The following is a 20,604-nucleotide window of genomic DNA, read 5'->3' as shown; positions in this document are numbered from 1 at the left end:
GTATCCTCTCCACCCCCCAACCTGTGTGACATACGATAAATATGTTTCAAGCTGTTGCGCCAGTTGGCACGTGATTTCTCCTCTCGCGCTCCTCTTCCTTTCACGAGCGACCCTTCAAAGGCGGTGAGAAGTTCCGGTTAGGTCAGCTTCCGCTGTCGGAACTATTTTAATGATTGGGAAGAAGGTCGGGAAACGTAGTTAGTGACCCGCCACTGGATTGATCCAGCAATGGAGGCTCGGAGGCTCCGCTCTCGGGACGAACCACTCTTCCAAATGTTGAGCTCAGACCGCTCCGCCGTTACCACCAGCCTCCCTCGGCAGCCATCTTCAACTCCCGTAGGTGTGTGAGTTTATTCCCACCGGCGATGTGGCAAGTGATGTGAGGGTCTCTTCCCACGCAGAGAAGGAATTCGAAGATCGGAAAGGCAGGGACGAGAAAAGTGAGTGCATTGTTCTGGAACTCAAACCCACGTTTATATTTCTTTTTTTTTCTGTTGCATATTTGCTCTCCGGCTTTTCTTTCCGTGGCGGGCATTGGCAAAAATGTGTAATGGTTGTAGGGCTGTATCGAGCTGTGGCTTTAAACAAATACAAAAAGGTGTCGCGTGTACAAAAATAAAAGTACACAATGCATAAGTTCAAAATCATGAAACAGCGGAAGTTTTAACAGGGCGTTAAAGGCCCTCCGTTCTCTCTCTAGTTTATCTTCTATGTTATCCTTAGTTAAGCGTGTCAGTGTGTGTGTTTTCTCTTATTCTTGGCCTGTTAGCCAAGTCGCGGAGAGCCTGGCCAAGTGCTGGGATTCTGCATTATACAAGGAAACATCATACAGCCATCCATTAATGTCTATGAATAATCAATCAATTTAATTAACAAGGCAGCAAGTGAGTGAGGGGTGAGAGAGAGAGAGAGAGGCAAATTGGTGTTTTACACCCAGCCAGCAATTAAGGCTATAATAACGACAAGGCAGCCATGTAAACAAATGCCACATGCAGAGAAAGAACAGCGTGCCCGAAACGAGATCTGAACCCAGCACAGATAACCCTCACGGTATCGATGATAGGCGCCCCAGCGCGGGGTATCTAATGATCAAATACAAACCATATGTCCTACCCCAATCGAATTTGCCAGGAATATTCGTTTTGATTACAGAAAATGTTGTATGATATGCTTAGCAGTTGCTCGTTGTTCCAGAACGTGTTATTTTTGTTTATTTTTTGTGTTCAAAGATTTTTCGCTGGTTCAAAATAAAACGCTACACAAAATAAAATTGCTCCCGACATTTAGGTTCCTTCTCCAGGCGAACTTTTGCTCTCCGCCCCAAAACTGTGCCTACACTATAAAAATGGATGTAATAACAAATTGTAACCCCTAGTACATTTGAGTTGCGGTTTTCGAAGGAAATTTCGAAAAATTAGAATTTATTTTTCAAACCGAAAACACGCACCTACCGGGATTTGCGGCTCAGTCGCCAGTCTCCATCACAACGTGTCCTGGCACCTACTTGTGTCCTCCGGAATTGAGTGGCTGGCCACCCGTTTACAAAATATATTGTACTCATTCATCCTTCCAGAAACTTCCAGTCGCTCACGCAAGCACGCACTCATTCCCATTCTCCCACAGTCTCAGGCCGAGCAGTGAAATATGAACCAGGTCACAGCCTTGACAAAGACATGACGAGAACAAGTATTTTCACTTTTTCCACACACGCGGATGGGTGGATGGGCGGATAGGTGCGTGCATAAATGTGTCTGTGTGGTTTGAATGACGAAATGAGCCTGTCATGCGAGTTGTGAGTGTGTGGGCGTCTTCGCGTATATGTATATAATTATTATTTCTCGACCCTGATGCCGCACACGACATAATTAAACTCAAATGAAGCGATAAACAAAAGATGACAATAAATCTCAGCTGGCAGAAGTGGACCCGGTGACATCAGATCTCTCTCTCTATATATATACTCTCATAGATGTCATGTGGACATCTCATTCAACCTGACATCGTGAATAATTAAACATGTTGATGGAAATTCTAGATGAAGGAGGTTGATGTCAAGTGTGTCGATGAGAGGAACCTATCCGTATAACTAACATATAAACCAGCTTGCACGGCCTTTGAACGGCAATGTTTTTCGGCCAATGGCAAAATCGATTTTTGTATTGATTTCTCTTCCAATCCGATTTGAATAATAGTGTCTATCTGCCTTGCCCAGGTTTTGCCAGAAAGCAGAAAGAAAGAAAGTGGAAGAAAGACAGACGGGTAAGCAGAGAGAGAAAGAAGAGGCAGAGAGAAGAGCTGTGTGAACTATAGCATAAACAGATAAAGGTGACTGTAGAAGATGGAGAGTACCACGAGTTTATTTATTTCATTGTGTTCCTCTCACACGTCTGCCCACCTTCTTATTTACATTTCAGTGTTCGCTTCTCTAATGCTTTCACCTCCTTACTCCCACAAATTTTTTTCCATTCCAAAAAAGAAAAAAAAAAAAGAAAAGAAAAGAAAAGAAAGACAGTTGAGACCTTAATTGACTTCTGAGGCTGGAGTGTGGGCGACGGGTCGGCAGCCCATCTCGTTACCAGGTAACTAAATAAGCTTTGTCTCTTTTTTTCCGCCTTTCCTCGTGATCTGTTTCGTTTGCTTGTGTCTGTATCCGCCTGTACCCATCTCAGTTACAATGATGCAATTAGGCTTTGTCCGCCTACATATGAGTAATCAGTAAGTTAACAACAGGCTTGCCTTTAGTAGTGAAAGTCAACAGAGAGAGAGAGATATCGGTGACCGAAAATGTGAAACAGCTTACAGAAAATTATGTTGACAGTTTGATATTTGACAGAAAGTTTATTTAGATGTCTGTTAGGTCCACATCATGGAGAAAGGATTTATAAGGCCTTCGTGCAACAGTTAAAGGTTTTGTCTTGGACTAAATGTTAGTGCATAGTTCAGAGCACACACTGGTTAAGAAATAGTCCATCCGTGTGTAGGTCAAAGGGCACGGACCTTCCAGCAACGCTCTTCTCTCACCATCAACTACACTTCCGGTTGCCAGTGAATTATTTCATTTGTTTCTCACCACAAATTGAGACTAAAGTTCTATACTATTTTTTTTAGGAGAGGCTTCATTTTTTGAACACTTTATGGCGTGGAAGAATAAGTTTAATTTTGTTGTGAACGGATGGGTCTGAGAGTATCGAACATCTGAAGCCACACTAACAGACATTGAGTATCCTTGTTTCCGGAATCTCGGCAATCCCGACAGGGCAGGTAAATTGAATTGTAGATACCAGATTTGTGGGAAAAATCTGCCAGACACCCCATCCCTGGCAGACAAGGCACAACTAAGCTGATTGTAGCTAATATCTTATTGTCGTGTAGACAAATCCCGAGAGCGACTATTATCATTATCACATCCAAAGTCACATTCAGACTCGTTAAAACGCTGCCGTACACATCCATCAGGAAAAAAAAAGTTTTTCATAAGTTTGCAAACGAGCAGAAAGCGTGGAATATAATAAAATGGAAGGAAATTTAAACTAATTTATCGAAACTAGTTGATTTCTCAACCGGACAAATGTCATTGAGAAATCAACCAAGTTTGACAAAGTTTTATGTGAAGATCACTGGAAACCGATAGTTTCGGATGAACTTTTATTGAGACTAGAACTTTTTTCAGTAAGCTGAGCCAAGTTTCAACATATCTGCCAATAAATTTGCCAGTAAAACGGAACTTTGTGACACGTGGGAGGTTGGACACTTCGGCTCTTTACTCGGTTAACAACGGTCTTCATTCTTACTCTTCTGCTGGGAGGGTGAGGAAGAAACAATTTGGAGGTGAGACCGCATCACTGGCAGCCCACACATCACAACTGATCTGTCACTTCCCACAGGCTGCTCTCACGTGCTCCATCCTGCATTGGTATACTTCAGAAAAAAGTCTTCAGTGAATGAGACATTCGCGAGTGATTTAAAAAAAGCAATCGTGAAGTGAAGAGCTTGCTACAGGCCATACTTTACCAGACAATTTAGATAGTCTTTGGATCAAGTTCCGCAAAGTTTTTACATGACGATTATATCAGTGTGCGGTTTTTAAGGCCACGCAGCTCCAGGGTTAGTTTGTTTTGTTTATTTATTTTTTGTATTCCGTTTATTTGCTCAGTCAGCCTCACTTTCGTCAACACAAAGAAGAATGCTTACAACTGCGTAGGGTTCAGCACGTTCATTCCATGACAGTAATGAAATCAATGATGAATGGCCGGGAGAGGTGTGTAGAAATGTATAGTAAATAACAATGAAGCTTAAACAACAAAATACATGTCTTAATTTATCGTTTTTCGCCAGTCTCCCACAACTGCAAAGAAATAATTTCCTTCTATTAGTCTTTTCTATTCCGGCTTTCAATCTCTGTCTTTAAAAGATTTAGAATTTTTTTTTTTATCTTTACCTGTTTTGATTATGATGCTTAGCATAGCTTGGAAGAAGACCCAACTTCACTCTTCCATTTAAAGGCTAGATAACTCTTAATACACCGAAATTATATGCACGGGCTGTTTTCTTGTTCACCCTGTACCCTGATGACCCTTTTGACCAGGGTGGTTTACTGGCCTGTTTTCCACCCGTGATAGGTTATGCAAAAACTTTGCCAAACATATCAAACCTGTGTCCATGTTTGTCCAAGTAAGAAAGACCTTCAAGAACTAGTGGCGACTGGTGGCTTTCACATGATTAGGTGCCAGGGTAGCTATTATTTCCCAAAATCTGTGTGAAATCCTTTCTTCCGTTGATGAAAAACAGCGGATCACTACACCTAATTTGTTTTAAAAAGACATTGTAAGGTTTTCGATTTGTTCAAAGATTTTGCATCGTATGAATAAAATACGATGGGATTCACGATAAACTTTATTCAAAGGCATCAGTTGCGAAGAAATCGCATTTTTGGGGAAAAGGATATTGTGTTCTGACGATGAAATCATAGCAAAATTTTTATTAAGAAGCCCGTTGACCTTACAGATGAAGCAGATTTTTTCCAGCTCAAGAAGAACAACTCACTGCACGACTGAAGGTGTTTGTCTAAGATTTTATACAACTGGCAAGTTTCAGGACTAGTAGAAGAGCAGGCTGGCATCAGTCAACATGTTGTATCAGGATGTGTAACCAGACTCACAAACGCATTTCATATCAGAAATAGAGACATCTGCTATTACAACAAAATGCAGACGACAGAGAAGAGAACTGTTTGCTGCAGCAGGATTTACGACTCCAAACGACAGCATTGATTGCATACATGAAAAATTCAAGCACCAGCACACAACGAATTTGTGAATCGGGGGAAAAAATCAGTTAATCAACAAGAAATCGCTGTTTGTGTTTCTTTCTCTCTTTCTCTCTCTCTCTGTGGTTTTTTCCAGTGCATGTATGTATGTGTATGTGTATGGTTTTTGTATATGCTTCGGTCCCTTCCCAATAGCTTTCCATTTGCGTTTAATGTCGGCAGCGAACCATTTCATTACCTTGCAAACATGTCTTTATAGCTCTGCCCCATCCCTGACCCTGCTTGTTGTTTTGACAATGTAAACATGTATGTTTATGTGTGTGTGAATGTATGTTGCCGACTTTGTTTTTGTGCATGGCGATGTCTGAGGGTCTTTATCCCGAGAACACAAAGTAAGAGGATTAATTACCCCGCCCCATATTTCCGGATCTTGGGAAAAACGATCTTGCATTGAGCTTTACCAAGTCAATAAACTGCACCCTACCAACGCCTCCTTCACCCCAAAATGGGAGCAAAAAATAGGTGGACAGAGATAAATATTGTGGAAGTTAGTGACAAGAATTAACCTGTAGGTCCTGATTGATTCCAGGTGGTGGCGCTGACCGCGCTGTGACCCGCGTCTTGGACCACTTGCCCGCCGCCTGCTGGACGTCAGAAAGTGTCAGGACTGCGCATGCTCACATGATCAAACGTATCGATTATGGCTCTGCTGACTAAAGCCGGCTTCATGCGGACTCTGCGTGCTGTTTAAAATGATGGAGACCATTTTTGCAGGTCTGTTTTCAGTGTCGTTATGACAATGGACAGATCAAAAAGAGGGACCTTCGTGGGCAAGTCGACTGCCGGTGTTCGAAGCTGCTGTTGTTTGTTAATAGTCTAGCGTCTGCGAATTTTCTGGGTGGTCACGTGGTACCCGAGACTGGTCATTACTCCTGGGGAGTAACTATTGTTGGTGTTCAGTGAATTACACACACTGTCATCGTCAACAAAGAAGATTGGATTGGACATCAGTGAAATTCTGAATTTTTTTCTTTATAGTGTATGCCGGTGTTCATTTAGCGCTTCAGTATTTAAAAAAAAAATGAAAGAAAGGAAAGGATCAATGAAGTTTTAAAGAAAAGAACTGCTGAGGAGGAAAAAAAAGTGAATCGAAAACAGAGATTGAAATGATGTTGTTTACAAGATAATTCTCCGCCTGTCTCGTGTAGCTCGTCTATCGACATTAAAGGGTCTTCATGAACGTGATCCTTGTCTAGTCCTGTTAACCTCCCCTTCGTCTCTGATTCCGTACTCGATGACCTTGTTTAACACGTGGGCATCCATGCTGTCCCTCGTTCGCAATGCCTCTCTGCCTCTGGAATCAAACAATGTATCCCATCGGCCCTTCCTCTCTGACGTCAACGATGTGGTGGCCTTCACCTTGACCCTGCCGGAGAACTCGAGCACGCCGAGGAGGGATGCTTGGCGGCGGATCTGGGAGTGGGAGCGACTGGTCGACCCCCACTGGCTGCAGCAGGAGCCTCTACCCTACGCCATGCACGTCTGCATCGGCGTTGTCGTCTTCTTCGTTGCCGCCTTCGCCATCGTTGGCAACGTCCTCGTCCTGTGGTCCATAGTGAGGTGAGGTGGTTACTGATACTAGAGGCATGTCTGGCTGGTAGACCGGCTGGCTTATGGATGAAAAAAAATGAAGAAAAGTATGAAAGGAAGAACGAATGAGTAAAGAAAGGAAGGTATGATTGAATGAATGAATAAAGGAATGAAAGAAGGGATGGAATACAGGAAAAAAAATGCCAGAAAATCCTGACCAAAAAATTCAGTCTTTATTTGAAATCAAAAGACCATATTTGTCAGTGACTAATCACTTTTTAATCAGTTGCTTTAATCAAAGGGATGGGGTGGTGATGATATTTATCATTGTTTCATTTTTGTTGTCGTCTGTCTTTTTGAATATTTCTCTGCCATCTTGTTTTTTTATTTTTATTTTGCAAGAAATACTTTATTTATGTTTATTCATACAAAATTTTTTAGCTTAACAGAAAATTGCGAAAGGTTTCAAAGAACAACAGCGTAGGAAACAGAAAACTGTTTATTAACTGTCATTAACTATCATCGTCATCTGACATTTTTCCTAAACTGTTTGCAATCCGATTCTCTAGATAAAAAAAAAAAACAAACAAAACAACACCAACAAAAACCCTCATTATACCGTGTCGTTGAGAGCAAAATAAGAAACATGATATACAAATATTCCTTGACTCCCTGTTTGCCACCTACTCGTCTCTCGAGTTCGGGAAAAACGAAAAAGCTTGTCTGGGCGTGCGCTGGATTTCGAATCTCACGGCAGGAGAGTTGCTGTAAAAATATGTGCGGTGTCTTCTCTGCTCTTTGCCCTTTTGTCTGCAGTTTCATCCTCACATGTTCTGCCGACTGCAAATTGCCAGACATCTGACATCATATCTAGCCACAAACATTCTCATCACGTGCTTCAAAGGGCTCTTTGTATTATCCGACTGCATTTAGTCTCCTGTGCGACTACAGAACTCTGTCTGTTGAGATGTAGAGAACCGAGTTCTCATCGATGAAATGTGAGAAAACTTCTACATCATATTCTGCAGAGTTCCGTTTGTCTTTGAGCTTGCTCTCTAATGTTCCAGTGTTTATCACGATTCTTGCATGCGTCCATCTCTCTGTTTATGTCTTCAGGTTGTTTCGCAGTCCCTTAATACAAAAGAAATGATACTAGTGCACAACCTCTCAATGTTTCTATCAAGTAACCATCAGTATTTGATGTTGATATGGACCAGATGGCCTTCCAACAACTGAATAAAAAATTATACACACTCTATCCCTCACCCACACACACACGAACACAGGCACGCATGCGCGTGGGAGGAAACATTATCTTGGCTGAACGACAGAGGTGGACAGGACTTTGAAGGAGTGTCCTCAGCAACCAGTCTTCTGTTACCTATGTCATTGAGTGCAAGCATGATCTTAATTTTGTGTTTTTAATTATTAAGTAGGCGACTGACATACGGTCGCCTCGACATTGATACTGTGGTTTTATTCAAAACTTTGTGAATCGTGTCCGAAAGGAGGCAGTACATCATTGTCATATGGCAAACACAACCTAATATCTACATCTCGCGACAAGATAAAGCTGAGAAATATGTTTCAAAAATTTGTATCTTAGGGTTAAGTAATGGCAGGATTGAGATGGAATATTATACCTGTCTTATCGCCGAAAATATTGTCTTTTATTTCAAATCTCGTGAAAACTTATTTTAGGTGCTACTTAAATTTTTTTTCAGTACGTACTATTCCCAGATCAGTTTGTTTACAGAAAGTAGCCGATGTACTCATAATATTTTAATACATTTAATGATTCTTTAAACTCTATCTACATAGCATGAAATAGTAATGTCCCAGCTGTATTAAACATCAGATAGTGTTAGGTATTGTAAAGTGTTTATTCCCTACAAACAAATATCCTTGACAATAATACTTTTCTTGTAGCCAAAAAGTTTCAGAGCAAGCTGTGTCATTTTACCCTAAGTAAACAAGGAACTGTGATGTAGATATATCTCGTGCTAAACTGAGACAAAAACATCCGACATCAGGCTTCACGTCTGACAGGTGTAAATATAACCGGCGCAACATCCTCATCCCCTGCGCTTTGCGGCTTCCCTTTCAGCATCCTCCATCAAGGAGTTAGTAGCATTTATTCGATACGAACTGCAAGCCCAGTCAGTGCAGATGAATGAGGTTTGTTTCTATTTTGCTATGACGTCAGTGCTATGTGAGCCGCTCTGGCGCCGGCCTCCAGGCCTCGTCACGTGCCAGGTCACGTGGTTTTTGACACGTGTGCGCACCTGGCTGACTAGTAGGGTACACGTGGTGTTTTTGGTGTTTAGAGTTTCTTTTGACAGTCACGTTTCATGTCATGTAATCAAGAAAATCTTTAGAACTCCTATTAATTTCTGTTTGACTCATCTCGTCCTCAACCTCCACAGTGCAAACTTATCGTTAAGACAGAACTGTTGCGAGCTGATTAGAGTTTTGATGACTGGTTGATGATGAGGGCGATGATGAGAAAAAAAAATCTCTTAAGATCGATAAGTAATTCTGTTTCCCGCCTGCTCCCATCCATCCTCGCAAATACAGGGCGTTAATCAAAATAAATTTTTGAAGACCACAGTCTTAATGACCTCATCGCGATGGAGGCAGAGATAATAAAATTTATAATCGCTTGAATTCTACCCACTTACCCATCTTGGCACAAGAATCTCGACAACACAGTGATGATATGGAGCTACGATGATAACAAATCTCGTCGGAATTAAAATGTTGCATACTGTGATGTAAAGTGATTGACATTATCTGCAATACATCTGATTGTATGGTTTGTTGTATTTCCATCAACTTAGACCAGGGGTGGGCAATTAATTTTCCCAAGGGGCCGCATGAGAAATTGGGATGGTTTTAGAGGGCCGGACTAATATAGTTAACTCAGTTTTATCCAATACTGTATATATAGTATATATACTGGCGGGCGGGCCAGCGGGCGGGCCGGCCAGAGACAGGAGGCGGGCCGGCCTTTGCCCAGGTCTGACTTAGACCAAGACCATGTAACAAATGCAAGCCTTGGAAAAATGTTGCATGCCACCCACACATTTCAGTCTGCAGAGTTCAGTGTATTTATTACCTACAGTAATTATGGAAGCAATTTTTTATATTTTACTGTATTACAAACATAAAAAGAGTTCTTCTAAGGGCAAAGCTGTCAGTGTTAACCTTCTCAAGATAAACTGTAAAAGAGAAATGAGTTTTCCAAGTCGGAATATAACACGATGCCTCTTCGATCAGGTTTTCTTAACATATTTTTTTTTTCTTCTTTCTTTCCTCTCTTTCTCTCTTCATCAGAATGCTTGCGCTTCGATGGTAAACAGCGGCAAAGCCCTAGGAAGTCCATCTTTTCCAGTCCCGCGATTCTTTTATGTGGAGTGTGGGGAAGGAGAGAAACAAATCGTTGTGGTCTGCGTTCTCCAATGTGGTGACTCGATTAGCCTCATTATTTGAGCTTCTCACTCCTCCAGTCCTTTCAGGTCACTCGATCGGTCTGGCAAGGCGAAGGTCGTCTGGTCGTCACCCCGTCCTCCCTTCTTCAGTGCAAAATCTTTTGTAGTACAAGTCAAAGCAAGTAAACATTCTTGAGCTCATCGGGTGAGATGATTGCTTTCCCTGAATGTAATGAGAACAATTTACAAGAAAAAAAGATAATCTTTAGGGCTGGAGTCCCCATTTTGTTAATCCATTTTGACAATTTTCGCTTCTTTACATGGATTTCCTGTTGTAGGACAACATTTAGGCCAATGGCACAGTTCCTTGTCTCTCCTGACATTGATTCTAAGATAGGTTTTTAGGAGGGGGATGTCTTGGAATATGTACTTAATTGGTATAATCGTAATCTTGTTCACAATTTTGATGATGCGATCTGCAGAACACATTAAAGGGTTTACGTCCTTCTTCAAAGAATTTTGGATTCTAGTTGCTCGTGAGAGGAAATTACGGGTGAACACTGCAGTCAAAATTCTTCCTGTATTTACCCAGCAACACCCGATCATGATTTACTGGGGAAAAAAGCATTTACCCGATGTGCCACAAGACCGTGCTACATAGACATACACAAAGTCTTATCAAGACCTGGATCATCAAAATTAATTCCCCTTGACATTTCCAGAATCCACCTTCTCCCCCTACCCCCGTTTCCCTCCCACAAGATGTAATTTTACGAATCAGACAAAGATTAATGAGTCGGAGTCCCAGAAAACTTCTCGCTCCTGGCTGAGCCCCTGGCACAGAATCACTAAGAATACTTGTGATCTGACAAACTATCTTAACCGTCTAACAGGCTTTCTGTGGCTTGTCATTTTCTGTCAGACGAGAAGCCGTAGCATCCTTCTGTGCTTTCATGGAGCTACTGAAACTTGAACCACACTCTCTACATTGACTTTAGTCCACCAAACAAAAACAACAAAATCAACAACAAAACAATAAACAAAAACACCCACTCTGTCTCTCTGGTCCTCAATAACTCACAAGTACTGGGAGAAGGTTTGGTGTGGAGCTCACTCAAGGGACTCTGGCATTTACTGAGTAGTTCTAAATAAAAACAGTGAAGTGCTTGGACCAAAGGTCGAATGACGGTTTAGACTAGTGTCTTTGAAAAAGACTCGAACAAAAAGTTTCTTAACATTTCACTCACATTTGAAGCTTGAACGGAGAAGTATCTTCAGCTGAAAAGTTTTGTAAGGAAGGGAAAATCTACCATCGTCAAGTTCTCTTTCTGATATTTATAGTAGGTCTTGTGTTGTTTGGTGTATTTGGTGTCTGGCTTCTTTGGGTGTTTGGTCCGTCGGACTACATCATGCTGAAGTAAAACAGAGGTTGTTAGGAGTGTTTAATAGGTCTGAGTGGAACTAAAAAGAAAGAAAACAAGACCAGTTGACAACAATCTGTAAACAATCTAGTGTACCCTACTATTCTGACCTCAGTCGAACATCAACCACTTTCACTTTCAAGCTTCTTAACTACAGTTGAAAGGTAAATGTTTCCATTATCTTGACAACTGAAAATTAACCGTCTGCTCATTCCTTCTTCGTCTGCGGGAGTTCGTCAGGGTGTTGTTTGTAATTCGTTGTGCGCAAGAGCAAGTGTTTATATAACTTACTACAACTATGTTACCATAGTTTGGAAGCCGGTTTTCGTTGAGATATTTCTTATTTTTAGAAGGGGTGAGGGGGTGTGCAGATCTTCCCACAAGCCTCCCTCCCCCATCAAAACTAAAATCTCTGATCGATTGTTACTCATCTGATTTAAAGAGTGTGTTCGTTTCCAGCCTTGATTATGCCATTAATTTCCAGCATGTAGAGCTGTAACATTTGTTCTTGTCTCCCAAGGGAAGTTTAGGATGCTGGCTCAAAGACCTCGGTTGGCACACAGAACACAAAGCAATCTGCATCCACTGCACGAGCAGAAAACAACTATTGATTGTCGTGTTCTTACTAAAAAAAACCATCTTGGTTTACGCCATAGGGAACAGTGTCAGGCGTGTTATTTAGACAGCCCCGTGATGTTTATTATCGCCATGAGTCATCCTGTAACTGGCACTAGCTGATCATCAGTTGACCGACTGCTGGTACCGGCCATCGGCCTGACCTGGCTGGACGCAGGAGGGTCAGTCGTGAGTAGGTCTTTCCAAGAACGACCAGTCCATCATTTTAAATTCGCCATCTCCAACTAGAACCTTGAAGATTTCTGCAGCGTTTGGGTTTTGCAGCTTCTTTAAGTCAAAGAGAATTCTGGGAGAAGTTGAGCGGAGTTTTGCCTGAACTTCTTCAACTTAAGGCTCGATAATAAGACTAAGCTTTGGTAGCTATGTCCAAGCCTGGATATGTCCTCGTTTTAGTCTTGTTGATACTGGATTTGAAATACCTTCGCAACAGAATTTACCAAGATAAGATTCATGACGTATCGTGTGTACACGGAGGTTTGTCTCTCTGGACTGCTGGCTGTTTGCCGAGACCAGATCTTAGCCTCTCACCAAGTTGTCAGGTCTCAGTGAGCCATTTAACAGTTTAATATTCAGAACTTCAATAACATTCTTTAAATCAATAATAGACTTGAATAAATTTCATACTTAGCTACTTTTTATTTCCTTGTTTACGGCGAAAGACTTCGACCTCCACTTCCCAGTACTTATAACCAATAAAGACCATAAGCTTCATACCTCCGTCAACCCAAAGATAGCACCGTCTGCTGTATATCTTGATGTTGGTAGTTAACCCAGAAGCAAATTTGTGCTCTGACCTCGTTCTAGGAGTTAATGCTGAAAATATGTCTTCAAGCAGTCCATCGTGGTGTGCAGGCTGACAGGGCTTTCTCCGGTTTTTCTTTGCTAATCGTATTCTCATTGCTTTTGGTGGTTCTGTGCCACTAGGCCCAGATTTGGTCCACAAGATATCTCTGGCAATCGATGGAAGCTTTGCTGTACGGATGTCCTCATACGGAAAGGGAGATCAATTTGCATACATATACATACCTTTGATATCTTCTTTTCCTGTGCCCCCCATCTGCTTCCTACCAAAAACTCGTTTGGTCCGTGATGAACAGCCCAGCTCGTGTATCACGTGTTTGTACACTTCTTTGTCGCCGGGGTCTCACTTTGGTGATGTCAGGGAAGCAATCAGATATCGGATGCGACCCACTTTCACATCATCTTGTAATTCAAACCGTGCATCAATGACCTGCAGTTCACTAGGTTTCCGTGAATACATCTACAAATTGGCTGTCTTAGACCACTACTTGCGTAACGGGAAAAAAATCTCATTTTCCGCAGCTTGTCTTAGAATTACGATGTCACGCACTTGGGTCACAAAATTCCATTAGCATTCCAAGTTTATCTGACAAGCTGTAGGTCAAGGCTGCGTTCTTTTGTTTCCAATCAATAACATTATCTTAGTTTCTAGAAGGATCTGGTCAAAGAGCGATCTAGGATTACTTCATTATCATGATATAATCCTAAAAATATAAAAGCAAACAAAAATAATAGTAAACAAACGAGAGTGTTTGGTGTTTTATGGCAAGCCAGAAACTAAGGATATACAACGGCAAAGCTGCCAGCCCTATAAAAAGTGGCAACACGCAAATAAAGAACAGTTTTCCCGGGATGGGATCTGAACCCAGGAAGCCAATCCTCACTGTATTGTGACAGGCGCTAACCTTTGATACTAACCGAGCAGCGTCCTCAGGCACTTGTCGAATGTCGAATGTCACTTTATGCATATAACTGATGATGTAGTTTGAACATACAGAAATTATGTTCGGCACGTCCACGTTCTAAACACTGGAATTTGGACAGACCCGATGGCAATCACAAAGGGCAAACGGCAAATAACTCTTCTAGACGCTTCATTTACTTTTTTTCAACCGAATGGCAGGAGTTTCTCTTCTCAGCTTGTCTCAGGATATGTCTTCTTCCCAGGAAAATATATTAAATGGCTGGAAAAGCTGGAGAAAAAGCAATGAAACAGCTCGACGAGCTCAGGGACACTTACTCGTTTCGCCTGTAAAATACTGGCCAGTCATTACCCTGGCAGGATGCAAGCCACTCTTGACGATTATTCATCCTGACTGTGCAAGAGGCTAGTAAAAAGATTTGTCTGTCAGCAAACTTGTAATTAGTAGTCAGTCATTAAGCCTGCAAGATTTCAGCCTGTCCTTTCATCTCTGTGTAGCCAAAGATTGGAATCGTTTCTCAGCTTGTGGGGAGTAGACTTTTCCATTTGTTCATTATCTAACAGGCAAGGACACTCGCACTCGATGATAAACATTGTACAGTCATAATGCATCTGTTTTAATCTCAACAGTTACCTCTAACGATTTTGTAATAAATTCATTCTGGAGAGGAATGATGCCTCAGTAAACAACGAGAAAGAGATAATTGATGAAAAGCTTTTCGTGAAATGTTTTCTGTTTCCTAGTGCATCTTTTCTAAATTGTAAAATTTATGTTCTAATGATTTTTTTTACAACAAAATTAATTCTGGCGAGGGCGAACATGTGGATATTTGAAGATAAACAATAAGATGATGGAACTTGTTTTGATAACATGTTTTTGCTTCCTGCTGCAGGTTCCGCAGCCTCAGAACATCCTCCAACCTGTTCATCATTAGTCTAGCCGTCGCCGACATCATCATGTCTGTTATCGACTTCCCACTCTTTGCTGTCTCCAGTTTCCTGGGTTACTGGTCCTTTGGCTACAACAGTAATGCATATGTTTAAGAAGATTGAGACGAATGAACGAGCGGACAAGTTAATGTGTGTGTGCGCTTGTGTACTTGCGCGTGTGTGTTTGTGTATGTGTGTGTGTGTGAGAGAGAGAGAGAGAGAGAAAGACAATAGAACATTTATGCAAAGATACCCCAAAGATGTTAATGAGAGTGTCAGGCGACCAATGAAAACTTTATATTATATTCATCATACTTTTATCATCGCCCGTTTGTTTGCCGCCCTCGCTACCTGTCAGCTATCCAATTGTGACTGAAATTTTTCTTAAAGCTCAACTTCTCTAATCTCCGGGCAATCAAAACATCTTTTATAGAACATTGCAACATTGAGAGGCCGTGTGCTCAGCAAGATGCTAATCGCTAACTGAATAACTAGCTCCTAGCAGTCAGCTAAGTCAGTTTAGCTGAGTGTTAAGTCAGTTTAGCTGAGTGTTAGTGGGCTTCCGGCCGCTGATTGCGTGGCCTGAGGACAAGTTGTAAGTTTGATTATTCAACTCACTTCAAGAAGCTGTGTAAATGCCACTGTCACGGGAAAAAAAAGGTGAGCGGAAATGAGGGCGCGCTCAATATCTTTGAGAAAGTTCTGTCGCCGCGGGAGGATGGGAAGCTGAGAGGGTTAACGCCTCTGCTGTCGTCTGCATCTTCCTAGTTCTGTACTAACTGGATGAAGGTCTGAGCACAAATGATAAAAGTATCAGGCATCACACAAATAGATACCAATATCAGATGAGATTGGCTTTTTCTTCTACTGATAGGAGCTAAAAACTAGAGGCTGAAACCCATTTTCTGTTATTCACAGGGAGTGACACAGATACTACGTTGTATTACATTTACAATAATTGTAAATGAGGTTTGCCGCTTAATAAACAATAGACCAATTTTTCAGGTCCAGTAGGTCAAGAACAAATAATTCATTACAGTGCAGTTTTCACAGAAAGTCGAGCATAAACATTATTTGCCGAAGGTAGCACAGGAATCTAGTTGTGTCCCTTGTCGAAAAAAAATGAGACAAACAAACAATGTCTTTAAAACTAATCAAGCAAATAGAAAAGAAAAAAGAAAGAAAGCCAAAACAAAAACAACAGAAGCAGATAAATCAAAATAATAATTGGAGGAACATCCTCACTAACAAGTGCGAGACTTCAAAATGAGAAAAAAGTATCTCAGGCTGCCAACGTTTTCAAGAAAACAACATCTTCTAATAAATATTTTCCTTCCCACTTTTCAAAGCAGATCTCAAGAACAGGAAACTGCCAAAATAAGAAGAGAAAGATTGAAAGCTAGAAAGAAGTAATAACATAAAAATGTAATTTTTCGGGAAGTACTGAACTACCAGTTTATTTTTGTCCTCTTTTTCATCGTCTGATTTCAGCCTGTCTCGGCACAGTGCAAAGGATTATTTTTAGTATTCTGTGTACTACAGAACAGCTACAGAGTAGCATTGGCAATTAAGTAGTAAACAGTGTTGTGGAAGCAGCATTAGTCAACAATAATTTCACCTCTGATCACACCGCCATTGTATTACTGTTTTTGTGTATTTAAAAGGGTTTAAACCCTGTTTATTTATCCAAACTAATTTACCGTAAACCAGTTTATTTAGGGCTAATTTCTCCCATCAGTGAATGTACAGGTCAACAGTAATCTTCGCCAAAGGACATTTTCATGTCAACATGTTTACTGGCCAATGTCCTCCCTTGGGTTTGTGAATGCGTAGAAGAACAAGAGAACCGGACATTGGCGAGACAAAAGGCATCGGGTGGTGAGCAGATTGCCCTGGCAACCAGAGTACATACAAAAACAAAAAAAAAAGAAAAAAAAATTTCCAACCTTGCCACAACATCATCGCGTGATGTTGGTAAATCGGAAACTCCGCAACTCCGAGCATTTCATTACCGCGACAAGAGATTACGAGTGCGACGGTGAGTTGCGATGCACGATCTGTGCGAGTATTTGTCTTTGTCGGTTCGTTTCTCCACCCAGTTGATGAACAGTTGCATGTGAGCTTTACCATGATCTCAAGCTCCATTCCCACTCCATGAACACGCTCCACGTTTTGTGAATTTCGTTTGAAATTCGTCTCCATAGCTCTACACCATTTCACGAGTACAGTGATCGTAAATTCACAACTTGATTAACCCTCGACAGGTGGCTTGAGGATAGAGTCGGAGAAGTCTGCAAATGAATGTCACATCCACCGTTGACGATCGTTATTATGTTTCAACATCTGTCCTGTGTAGTCTCCCCTTTCCTGAATATTTTATGTCGAGATTTAGTAAACCATGGATTATGTCCCTTGAAGTGGCATCTCATCTGTCTTACTCATTATTATTTTTTTTTTTTAGCTTGTCCTTTTTATATATTCTTCTTTCTAGTTAAAAAAATTATTCGCATAGAAATTTCTACTTTCTGCAGTATTACTGCATTCACACTAATTGAGACAAATTTTGTACGACTTTTTACGAAATAAAACCTCGATCGTTGTGTCATTAAGGACATAAGCCTCGCAATGAATAGGTCTGTGTGCACGACAGTTTTGCATTAAATAGGCGTGTGTCGTACATCAATAGTTATAAGTAATTATGGCAACGTTGGGAAAGTAATTATCTTCCGGTAATATCGAGATTGCATCGGCGTAATTCCCGCCCAAAAAGGACAATACAGCGGGCTACAAAGTCCTGGAAAGTTCAGGAATATTTGGACTCAGAACCAAATTTTTGAGACCATTTAAATGTCAGCAATATAATTATTAGAACTGAGAAAAAAATGTTTAGAGTAATCTATAATGAACTTAAGAAAGGTTTTAAAGGGTAGGTGGACTGACCGAGAGATGGATCTGATGAAGGCCACGTTCAGTGTGAAAAGAGTGTTGCCAAGGTAACCTGGTATTTTGAAGGGTTAGGGTCTTTAGTTTTTTTTTTCCTCTGAAGAACAGAGTGTGCGATGCTCAAAGGTTTGCACCTCGTAAAAAAGAACCGTATTCTGGCTCCGATTTTGAGAATCAGGACATAATACACTTATACTTGCTCGGATCGAGAACCGGTCAATGAAACCTCTAGTTGGCTAAATTAGATCGTCCACATGTCAGGCAAAGTGGTGATGGCACAGATGTGCAGTCTAGACATTTCCAGTCAGCGCACCAGAGCGAAATCACGAAAGTTGGCGGGCACTTCTCTGCTCTGTACTTTATGTCCTCCAGACGCATTAAATTCCACCTCCCTTGTTAAAGCAAAAAATTATGGTAACAGTTTTATTTCTTCCGCCACCCGACTCCTGAATACTAAAATGTGATGTAGCCGCCTGTGTGTGTGTGTGTGAGAGAGAGATGAGTTTTTACTTTATGTATGAAGGACTAAGTGGTGGTAATGGTTTTCTTTTATGAGCTTTCCTTTCAGAGGATGAATTTAATTTAATAATTTCATATAATAAAAAATTTTGCCCTCGTTAAAATTTAAAACGTGGTGAAATGGTGGCCAAGACATGTCTTGATTATGACGAGTGTGTTTTGCGTTGGGCAGTGTGCCAGATGTACACCATTAGCACGGGCGCGGCAGGCTTGGTCAACATCAACACCCTGGCTGCCATCTCCTACGACCGCTACACCGTGGTGGTGCGTCGAGTGCTGCCCGTGCATCACGTCTCCCGGTCCATGACCCGTCTGGTCATCGCCGTCATCTGGATCTCCTCCGTGCTGTGGATGATGTTCCCCATGATGGGCTGGGGCCACTTCACGCTGGAAGGCACGGGCACGTCCTGCACCTTCGACTACCTCGACCGCAGCGCCGCCAACCGCGCCTACGTCACGACCTTGACCCTGGCCAACTTCGTGGTGCCTCTCATCGTCATCGTCTTCTCCTACGTCCGGATCTTCCTCTCCGTGTCCGCGGTCCGGCGTGGGCTGATGGACAACTGGCCAGAGTTCAGCCTTCAGAGCCAGCGACAGGGCCGCAAGCTGCACACGGAGCTCAAGATGGCCGTCACGACCCTCGTCATCGTTGGGGTCTTCTGCGTGTCCTGGACGCCCTACGTCATCGTCGCCACGATCGCGCTGTTTGGAGATGCGCACTTAGTGACCCCGATGACGTCTGCTGTTCCCTGTTTGCTGGCCAAGGTGGCCACCGTGTCCAACCCGCCGTTGTATTCGCTCGGACATCCCAAATTTCGAAAAAAAATTCGCCTGCTCGTCATGTCCGCCATGAACAGGAACCCCAACGTGTCGATGAGCAGCTTCACGGTGTCCATGGACCACCCACCCACCACCCTGTAGTGGTGACGTCATGCTGCAGTTGCACCCAGTGGATATCGGGTATTTCTGCGGAACAGGTGCGGGGACAAAATCGCGAAGGTAACTACACCCAGACTAGATAAAGGTCTACGTGCTAGTGACAGCTACATCCTGGTGACGTATACTTCGTAGTGACGTAAATATAACAGATAATGGTGACGATTGCATCGTAGTGACGTAAAAGATAACGGTGACGTCTGTATAGTAGTGACGTAAATATTACAGATGTGCAAAGATCATGGTGACGCAAATATCAGTATCGTCGAGATAATGATAAACTCACGATCGTGGTGACGTACAGATGGCTGTTACATGTGCTTCTAAGTGCTTCTAGTTAGTTGTGACGTCTCTCTTATTGAAGAGGCTGCTCGGTGGCGCAATGGTTAGCCCCTATCACCAGTGCAGTGAGGGTTGGCTCTCCTCGGTTCAGATCTCGTCTCAGCCACACTGTTTTTTCTCTGCATGTGGCATCTGCTTATAGGGCTGCTGCCTTGCCGTGACGTAACCTTAGTTGCTGGCGGCGTAAAGCACCGATTCCCCCCACCACCTCTTATTGAAAACATCTTCAAAGTTGTGAACATGTCTGAAAGCCTCTCTTGCCGTCGTGTGTCCTACAGTGGATACAAACTTCGGATTCTTTAGGGTCTAACATCGTGGATCGTCTGATGCATCCATCTGCTACACCTTGAAGTGTGTATTCCATTCTCTGGAAGGTGTGTGTGTGTGTGTGCGCGCGCGCGAGGATAAGCGATTAATAAACGAACTACAAGATGAGTTCAATGACATTATCGTCCTCTTTAAACGGATTCTCTGATTGTCACGTATAAATCTTGTTCTCTTTGTTCATTCGGTGATTACTAAGTCTTATACCTGTTACATGCCAACAAAACTGATTTAAAACCGTTGAAAAGAAACATGTAATATTTTAGCTTTGGTATTAAAAATATTGGTTGTTATTTTGTTCAATTGTTTCTGCTTGTGGAAGCTAAAGTAAGTATTTAAGACACGCCCGACCTTCTGAACTCAACAAACCCTTGATTTCTTGTCATAGCCACTCCACTCTCTTCCATAACCATCTTTCTATCGACAGAAAAATGTTTAAAATATTTCTCTTTTTTACATTTGTTAAAAGTATGATAAAACTTTCATTTATTGCACGTTTAGACATGTAAATATAGATTGTATGTATGTACAAATAGGAAAGAT

General features: G+C 41.9%; 1 protein-coding gene across 1 annotated transcript; it reads left to right on the top strand.

The window, feature by feature from the left end:
* Window positions 1–20,328, top strand: LOC112575332 (rhodopsin, GQ-coupled-like). The gene is made up of 4 exons (XM_025257110.1): window positions 1–440; window positions 5,856–6,886; window positions 14,961–15,094; window positions 18,632–20,328. The coding sequence occupies exons 2-4, from the start codon at window positions 6,561–6,563 to the stop codon at window positions 19,378–19,380; spliced, it is 1,209 nt and encodes a 402-aa protein (XP_025112895.1). The 5' UTR covers window positions 1–440; window positions 5,856–6,560; the 3' UTR covers window positions 19,381–20,328.
* The last annotated feature ends 276 nt before the right edge of the window (window positions 20,329–20,604 follow it).

The sequence above is a fragment of the Pomacea canaliculata genome, linkage group LG1 (genome assembly GCF_003073045.1).
Source record: "Pomacea canaliculata isolate SZHN2017 linkage group LG1, ASM307304v1, whole genome shotgun sequence".
NCBI classification, from domain to species: domain Eukaryota; kingdom Metazoa; phylum Mollusca; class Gastropoda; order Architaenioglossa; family Ampullariidae; genus Pomacea; species Pomacea canaliculata.
This window is presented reverse-complemented; position numbering and strand designations above follow the sequence as displayed.